Source organism: Neovison vison, chromosome 7 (genome assembly GCF_020171115.1).
Source record: "Neovison vison isolate M4711 chromosome 7, ASM_NN_V1, whole genome shotgun sequence".
NCBI classification, from domain to species: domain Eukaryota; kingdom Metazoa; phylum Chordata; class Mammalia; order Carnivora; family Mustelidae; genus Neogale; species Neogale vison.
The window spans coordinates 99,052,090-99,061,633 of NC_058097.1; the positions used below are offsets into that span (position 1 = coordinate 99,052,090).

Below are 9,544 nucleotides of genomic sequence, written 5' to 3' on the forward strand. Positions count from 1 at the left end.
AGACACAACCCTGAGCCCTTTACAATTTCAGTATTACGTGTCTAAATGTAAAGCCAAGTATGCAGTCAAACAAACAAACAAACAAACAAACAACAACAGCAAAAAACCGGGAATGCTCACATACACAGAACGTTGTGATCCCGGCTCTACCGAAGAAATACCACGGGTGACTTTGGCTAGACCATTTTAAACCTCAGAAGGAATTTGTTAAGTATCTCTACTTTATGTCAGTAAGAACCAGTCCCTTACTATTACTCTTTTTTAATGAAAACTTGGGGGAACCCCAACATCTAATACAGATGAAAGCAAAGCCTTCTGGTAGGAGACCTGCCACCTCACGTGCCCTTCCTTATACTCCACCTCCCAGCACCTCCCCCAGCCTAGGTTTCCACTGAAAACCAGTGGGCTACACACTGGATGGAAATCTCTCTAGGGGTGCCTGGGGGGCATAGTGGTTTGAGCATTGCAGTCTTGGATTCGGCTCAGGTCGTGATCTCAGCATCCTGAGACCAAGCCCCGTGTTGGGCTCCGTGCTCAGCATGGAGATTGCTTGAGTCTCTCTCCCTCTGTTCCTCCCCCAATTCCCTCTCTCATTCCCTCTCTCAAATAAATAAATAAGTCTTGAAAAACAAAACAAAACTCCCTGCTAGCCTTTACCTTCTATATGTCTAAATTTCTGCTTTTATGTCAGGATGAAATTTCTCTTACAATTCCATTCTGTCCATGCCATCTGATTCGTTAATGCCTCTGTCTACTCTCTGAGCACACACTGTGTATGGAGAGTTTCTAGGTAGTAACTCCAGAGACTCTTTCAGGAAATTATAACGGAGCTGAAGAACTTCGCCACCCGCCCGGAGCACCAGTTCTCGGACAGCACGTTCCTGGTGTTCATGTCCCACGGCACCCTGGACGGGATCTGTGGCAGGAAGCACAGAGATGAAGAGCCGGACATTCTTCCCGATGATACCATCTTCCAGATTTTCAACAACCGTAGCTGCCACGGTCTCAAGGACAAGCCCAAGGTCATCATCACGCAGGCCTGCCGAGGCAGTGAGTAGGGGTGGGGGCACCCAGGGAGGGGCCGTGAACCTCCTATTTGCCTAGCAGCTCACCTTCATGTTCCCAGGGACGAGTGACACAGACAACATTTTAGAACTGCACTCACGTCCAGTCAAGGAAGAAATGAAGTCTGGGGGCGCCTGGGTGGCTCAGTCGTTAAGGGTCTGCCTTCAGCTCAGATCATGATTCCAGGGTCCTGGGATCGAGCCCCACATCTGGCTCTCTGCTCAGCAGAAAGTCTGCTTCTCCCTCTCTGCTGCTTTTTTGTGTGTTTACACACTTGCTCGCTCTCTCAAAAAAATAAATAAGTCATCTTAAAAAAAATTAAGCCTGTATAATTTTTAAGAAGTGTGAAGCACACTAGAATAATAACTAGTGTCCTGGTCCTGTTCCTTTGGGTCATACTAAATATAAGTGGGCTCTGTATGTTCTGCATTCAGTGAGGTGGTTTTTCTAGCAGTAACACCCTTGCATTTTTAATAAATCCCATACTGGAATGTACTGCAGTAAGGGTAGCATGGTAGAAGAGATTCTGTGCGTCTCTGTGTGTGTAACTTCTTTCGTAAGACAGAGGTGTCTCTCCCAGGAGGTGACGGGGCCGTCTGGGTGACTGACATGGGAGAAGCACTTGCGTGGACATGTTACCAGCCCTTGGAGCGCTACATCTCCAGTGATGCCATAAAAAAGACCCACATAGAGAAGGACTTCATCGCTTTCAAATCTTCAACTCCACGTAAGTGACTTCAGAGGGCAGTCTCTCCATCTCCTAGCAGTTTCCAGGTCCCAGGCTTGGCTAGGATCCAACCTGATCACTAACAGCAGAGCGTTTCTTCTCTAACGAGAGGTTTGATGTACAGAAGAAGTTTAGAACATTGAGATTACTTTTATAACTTGAAAGCTGTAAGTCTTGAATTTGGAGGAAACTTTTAAAGTAAACTGGACTTTGGTGAGGATCTGAACTTAAGCCAGTGAAGTTTAAATAAATGAAGAGTTGGTTTTTGTTTGTTTGCTTGTTGCTGAATATAGCACTGGCCCAGAAGTGTATGTTAGTCCCATGGTTTGGTCAGCTGATCATCTACTAGCAATTAAACAAGGCAATCAGTAACAATTTTAACACTTGCTTCACATATTCTAGAACCTCTTGGCTGGTTATCTGAATCTAGTCTTAAAAAATTAGTTAACATTCAAATGCCTGACTTCCATATAATGTAGCCAATGACTGGAAATCCTCCTTTGGCAGGAAAGACATAACAGAAGATAGAAAGAGAAGATACGCAGAGTCAATCATGGTCAAACCTGTGGGAAATCTATTTAATGGTCATCTATGATTTTGTTTTATGAGTGATTTACAGAACATGAGCAACTTCCAGAATCTAGTTTACATAAGTCACAATTCTTTTTAAGGATTTTGTATTTTATTTTATTTGATATATATAGAGAGAACACAAGCAGGGGCGGCAGCAGGCAGAGGGAGAGGGAGAAGCAGACTTGCCACTGAGCAGGGAGCCCGATGTGGGGCTCGATCCCAGGAGCCTGAGATCATGACCTGAGCTGAAGGCAGACATTTAATTGACTAAGCCACCCAGGTGCCCCGCACAAGTCACAGTTCTAATACAAACCTGGATGTGCCCAGAATATCACTACAATAGAGTTCTGATTTGTGGGTCCAGGGAGGGCCTGAGATTCTGCTAGCCCAAGAGGATGCCCTGAGTCTCGTCTGGGGAAACAGGACACAGGCTGTGCCAGGAACACCCATTCCATACCAAGAGCAGTTCTACTTTGTCTTACCTGTTGGAGTTTGAATAAAGTTTTATTGGAAAGAGGAGCTCTCCACTTGTAGTTACTAAAGGAAGTTAAAAAGGCATATGCAGCCTGATGCACGCTCTAAGAGACTATTTTAGTTAAGGGCAGAGAGTGTCCTACGTGTAAGTCCTCCATTCCTTTCTGTACACATAGCGATGCACTGAGACAGACCGGCTCTGGGCACATGGTGCATAGCTGAAGCCGCCGGGCTTGAAGAGCCTTACGGAGTGTAGTCAGAGCAGAGGGGCCGAGATGAACTGAGTGGAAAACCCATGCACAGCCTCTTACAAATAAATAATGCTTGACAACTGTGCTGCGTGCATTCAGGAAAAATGTGTTGAAAAATGAAGGAGTGAATTGTGTCAGTGGTCAGAGGACAGTGGACACAGGATCCTGGGAAAGAGAGGGTCTGGAAAACAGGGCCAGAGTGTCTGAAGCCCTGAGCCAGGGGCCGGTACCAAGAGGGAGATTGGAGGGATAGGCAGGGGCCGTATAATTTGAGGCCTCATATGTTAGGGAAGAATTTGATCTTTAACATTGACATGCTTTATTACTAATATTGCCTTATACTAATAGTAATCAGAAATTTTGGTGAAACATACCTCATGAAAAGATGAGACCGACATCTTTAGATGTCCACTCTGGGGATTCTGTGGGGAATGGGTTATGGCATAGCGAGAGGCGACATGGGGAGACAGGTTAGAATGTGACCAGGGTCTCACAAGCCACAGATGACTACACCAGGCTTGGGAAGACATAGCTGTTAGATCCAGAAATAATTAGGATGGAAAATTTGTATGACCTGCTGTTTAGTAGATATGGCAGCTGAATAAGACGGGGTGACACAGGCCACCCGAGGTCACCAGAGATGATCCTGTGCCTTCAACGGAAGGGGAATCCTGCGAGAGAGTGTGAGATACCTTCAGCATACTTCAGGAGGAAAGGAAGAGAGTTACAAGAGCTACTCTGCAGAACAGAGATCGGCATCAGGATTTGGGGAGATGCTTGCCTAAGCATTATCTTCAATGTTCTAACAATGGGAAAAATGACCCAGAAACAGAGAACAGACTAAGACATCCCAAAGCGGAGGCTGAACTGCAGAGAACGAAGGCCCAGGTATCCGAGTGGACTCAGGAAGTATGGCTGGAGGATAAGAAAGCGAAGTGAGAAGAGTATGTGTTGTCAGTTACCCGGAAAGAATCTGTGGGGGCTAGGGCCTTTCTGATTTGAATGAGGCATCAGGTAAAGGTGAGGTGCAGTAAGTGACCATGAGGTTTAATGACTTGGAGGTCACAGCTGGCCGTAGGAGAGCCCCACGTGAAGTTAGGGCAGGCGGTAGGGAGACAGCAGCTTACAGTGCGTGGGCTAGGAGGGCAAGCCTGGGAAGGGAGACAGCCGCAGGTAAAGGGACAAACAGGAGACGACTGGCATTTTGATGATGGGAGAGGCTGGATCACACTGCAATGGTAACGAAAAGCAGGTGCTCAAAAGATGTTCCTGATGAAAAAGTACCGGTAAACTATTACAGTACCCAACAACCTGTTGTTCCAATTTTAGAACATGTGCTGCTAAAGCGAGCACTATAGTAGCCAACAGTGTGGATGAGGGGTTCAGACTCAAGGAACAGCGAGATCTAGGTTCCTTTTTCTGATTATACAGTAAGTGCTGGAAGGAATTCCATTCTTCCCCTCTCCCTGCAGTGGCGGGGGATAGCTCTGTGCTTAGGAATGTGCAGGGCGTTCATGACTGAGGCCTCTCGAGGGTCTCCTCTGACCAGCTCTATCCAGACTTGTCTCTCCTTCAAAGCACCGGCATCAAACTGTGTCCAATAGCTATGACTCTAAGACTCCTCCACACTTACACAAAGGCCCCATCTCCCAATATTTTAATGCTTTTCCTTTGCAGATAACGTTTCCTGGAGATTGAACACAAAGGGGTCTGTCTTCATTTCCCAACTTATCCACTACTTGGGAGAGTACTCTTGTTGTCACCATTTGGAGGAGATTTTCCGAAAGGTAGGGGTCTTCTTGTCTTTTCACTGTTATGTCCCGGAAAACTGTGCAACCATTTTCAAACCTTTTTTGGGGGGAATCCTGAAAACTCTTAAGCTGTCATCCCATGCCTTCTGGTACCCCAGGTTCGCTTAAAGAGGAGGTTTTTTTTGAAGTGTTGCTTGGAACCAGCATGAGTTTCATGGGCTCTGAGTCTTGCTTATTCAGAAAATGCTTTTGATGATACTATTTTGTTCATGTATGTACTATAGCCAAGGAAAAGCTCAGAATTTCTTCTGTGTATTACCTGGCCACAGCCTTGATCTCCGAAGATTTTCTTTACTACCTCAGGTTCAAAATGCATTCGAGAAACCCAACGCAATGATCCAGATGCCCACGATTGAGAGGTTATCCATGACGCGATATTTCTACCTCTTTCCTGGGAATTAAAATCCATCTGAAGTGTCTCAGGTAAACATCTCCAAGAAGCGGACTTGGGTGCTCCCTGCTCAGAGTCTGTGAGTATAATCTAGAGAGAGCAGAGAGCAGGGACAGAGGGCAGCCACCCACTAGCCACAGTCACCTCTGCATTTTCTTAATGGCCCTGGTAAAACTCTGATTTCTTTTGAAATTACCAGAAATTGTAAGTCTAATGGTAACCAGCTAGAAAATCCTTCAGTCTTCATGTCTCTCAAGGACCTACCTAGTGAGTGGAAAATATTTAGTTCCGACGCATGCGTAAAACAGCTGGCCTCGTGTGGGCAGGTGACCTGTGGCTTCCTCCCCAAGAAGTCAGGTGGGCTGAGTCTCATTCCTCTGTTTCTGACAAGGCCCGCCTGGTCCACGGGGCCAGCTGATGGCTGCTGGGTCCATTCTGAGACCGTGAGGCTCCTGGCAGATCCTTCCCTAAGGGGGTGGGGGATGGCCCTTCTGTAAGGCACACCTCATAGTAGAGATTAGTGCTATTTATGTCTTACCTCCAATAACATCTTTACTTATGTTTTCTTCTTTATAATTTTTCCAGGAAAATCGAGCCATTCTGTTTTCTGTGAATCTACTACTTTAAAAGGTTAATGTTTGAATGTGAATATTTTTCTACCAAAATTCCCACTTGCCCACCCTGAAACAATGCCATGTGAAAACCATGGTCATAGTGTTGCTGAATTAGTGCTTAATAAAATTTTTTGAAAATAATATTTATTTTCTCATTCTATTGTAGAAGTAAATCATTTTCACTGCACAACAAAGTTCAAGTATAGAAAAACAGAAAAGAATAGTTAATGGATAAATAATATGATCACATTAATAGGTATCCTGATATTAAGCAATGATTATGTTCTTGGGATGGCATCTTTGTCATAGAGGATCATTCATTTATTCTCCATTTGAGGTCATGTTACTGATATTTGACCTGGAACTCCACATTTATATTTACGGACGGGGTTCTCATTAATTTTGACTTATGTCTAACTTGGCCATAGGATATTTTTAATAATATTTTGTAATGAGCTACAAGTAGTTCATTGTAGTTTGTGAACTCTAGAATGTCAAAAATCTATTATTTTCAAGTTATCTTATAAGTTCACCTGAGGGGAGGAGTCAAGATGGCGGAGAAGTAGCAGGCTGAGGCTACATCAGGTAACAGGAGATCAGCTAGATAGCTTATCTAAAGATCGCAAATACCTACAAATCCAACGGGAGATCGAAGAGAAGAAGAACAGCAATTCTAGAAACAGAAAATCAACCACTTTCAGAAAGGTAGGACCGGCGGAGAAGTGAATCCAAAGCGACGGGAAGATAGACCCCGGGGGGAGGGGCCGGCTCCCGGCAAGCGGCGGAGCAACGGAGCACAAAATCAGGACTTTTAAAAGTCTGTTCCGCTGAGGGACATCGCTCCAGAGGCTAAACCGGGGTGAAGCCCATGCGGGGTCAGCGTGGCCCCAGATCCCGCAGGGTCACAGAAGGATCAGGGGTGTCTGAGTGTCGCAGAGCTTGCGGGTATTAGAAAGGGAAAGACGGCTGCAGAGACAGCCGAGGAGTGAAGTCGCAGCCTGGGTGAGGTTGGAGCACGGCTGCAGGCCAGGGAGACGAGAGTTACTGGGCGCTGTTCTCTGAGGGTGCACTGAGGAGTGGGGTCCCAGCTCTCGGCTCCTCCAGGTGGGAGACTGGGCGGCCGCCATTTTCATTCCGGTCCTCCGGAACTCTACGGAAAGCGTGCAGGGAACAAAAGCTCCTGAAAGCGAACCTGAGGGGATTACTCAGCCTGGCCCCTGGTAGGGGTGGTGAAATTCCGCCTGGGGCAAAGACACTTGAGAATCACTACAACAGGCTCTTCCCCAGAAGATCAAGAAGAAATCCAGCCAGGACCAAGTTCACCTACCAAGGAGTACAGGTTCAATATGAATGAGAGCAGCAGAATTCCAGAGGAGGAGAAAGCAAAGCACTGAACTCATGGCTTTCTCCCCATGATTCATTAGTCTTGCAGTTAATTTAATTTTTTTTTCAAATTTTTTTTCTTCTGCTAAATTTTTTTTAACTTTTACCCTTTTCTTTTTTAATGTTTTTAAACTAGCTTATCTAATGTGTATATATATATATATTTCTTTTTTAAATTTTTTCTTTATTCGTTTTATTTTTCTAATTGTTTCTTTTTTTTTTTTTCCCTGAACCTCTTTTTATCCCCTTTCTCCCTGCCATGATTTGGGGTCTCTTCTGATTTGGTTAAAGAGAATTTTCCTGGGGTCTTTGCCACCCTTTTAGTATTTTACTTGCTCCTTCATATACTCTTATCTGGACAAAATGACAAAGCGGAAAAATTCACCACAAAAAAAAAAGAAGAAGAGGCAGTACCGAAGGCTAGGGACCTAATCAATACAGACATTGGTAATATGTCAGATCTAGAGTTCAGAATGATGATTCTCAAGGTTCTAGTGAGGCTCGAGAAAGGCATGGAAGATATTAGAGAAACCCTCTCCAGAGATATAAAAGCCCTTTCTGGAGAAATAAAAGAACTAAAATCTAACCAAGTTGAAATCAAAAAAGCTATTAATGAGGTGCAATCAAAAATGGAGGCTCTCACTGCTAGGATAAATGAGGCAGAAGAAAGAATTAGTGATATAGAAGAACAAATGACAGAGAATAAAGAAGTTGAGCAAAAGAGAGACAAAAAGCTACTGGACCACAAGGGGAGAATTCGAGAGATAAGAGACACCCTAAGACGAAACAACATTAGAATAATTGGGATTCCAGAAGAAGAAGAAAGAGAGAGGGGAGAAGAAGGTATATTGGAGAGAATTATTGGAGAGAATTTCCCTAATATGGCAAAGGGAACAAACATCAAAATCCAGGAGGCGCAGAGAACCCCCCTCAAAATCAACAAGAATAGGTCCACACCCCGTCACCTATAGTAAAATTTACAAGTCTTAGTGACAAAGAGAAAATCCTGAAAGCAGCCCGGGAAAAGAAGTCTGTAACATACAATGGTAAAAATATTAGATTTGCAGCAGACTTATCCACAGAGACCTGGCAGGACAGAAAGAGCTGGCATGATATTTTCAGAGCACTAAACAAGAAAAACATGCAGCCAAGAATACTATATCCAGCTAGGCTATCACTGAAAATAGAAGGAGAGATAAAAAGCTTCAAGGAAAAACAAAAACTGAAAGAATTTGCAAACACCAAACCAGCTCTACAGGAAATATTGAAAGGGGTCCTCTAAGCAAAGAGAGAGCCTACATGTGGTAGATCAGTAAGGAACAGAGACAATATACAGTAACAGTCACCTTACAGGCAATACAATGGCACTAAATTCATATCTCTCAATAGTTACCCTGAATGTTAATGGGCTAAATGCCCCAATCAAAAGACACAGGGTATCAGAATGGATAAAAAAACAAAAACCATCTATATGTTGCCTCCAAGAAACTCATTTCAGACCCGAAGACACCTCCAGATTTAAAGTGAGGGGGTGGAAAAGAATTTACCATACTAATGGACATCGGAAGAAAGCAGGGGTGGCAATCCTTACATCAGATCAATTAGATTTTAAGCCAAAGACTATAAGAAGAGATGAGGAAGGACATTATATCATACTCAAAGGATCTGTGCGACAAGAAGATCTAACAATTTTAAATATCTATGCCACTTTTAAGTTCACCTAAAAACTTATATAAAGGACACATGTGAATTTATTCCTACGAGGTAATATTTAAAAAACTCTCAGAATATTGATATATTCAACATTTCACCATGTTGAATATATCAATATTCAACATTGAAATTGAATATCTTTTTAAAAAACTACCAATATATATCTGCATCTGTGTATTCATTATTTTAACATTCAAACTGCAAATGAAGGCCGATTTATACAAGCACTAAAAAAAAAAGCTTTACTTTGTTTTAATCTTGAGAACAATACGATGATGTAACAATATCCCTTTAGAATTGAGAGTTATAAAGAGGGAAGTGAAAAACCATGTGTTCTGTGAAATGATTTATGTTCTCTTTCCTCCATCCTGGTGCCTCTCTCTCTCTCCCCACATACACAATCTTACAGATGTGTTTAGAAACATAACCATGTATGATACTCTATGACCTGCACTTTTCTTTTTTTCAAAATAACTGCTGAGGATTCCGATGAGTAAGGCAAACAACGAGAGCCGTTGCGGAGTGAGGGGCAGTAGGGTGTG

The 9,544-nt window shown here is 43.6% G+C and overlaps 1 protein-coding gene across 3 annotated transcripts in view; it reads left to right on the forward strand.

The window, feature by feature from the left end:
- Positions 1–6,047, forward strand: part of LOC122912245 (caspase-12-like) — a 17,026-nt gene extending 10,979 nt beyond the window's left edge. For all 3 annotated transcript variants that reach the window (XM_044257750.1, XM_044257752.1, XM_044257753.1), the window contains 5 exons: positions 816–1,050; positions 1,646–1,792; positions 4,768–4,877; positions 5,205–5,324; positions 5,878–6,047. In XM_044257750.1, the coding sequence (XP_044113685.1) occupies positions 816–1,050; positions 1,646–1,792; positions 4,768–4,877; positions 5,205–5,303 (591 nt within the window). In that variant the 3' untranslated portion in view covers positions 5,304–5,324; positions 5,878–6,047. The remainder of the gene's footprint in view (positions 1–815; positions 1,051–1,645; positions 1,793–4,767; positions 4,878–5,204; positions 5,325–5,877) is intronic.
- Positions 6,048–9,544: the final 3,497 nt, after the last annotated feature.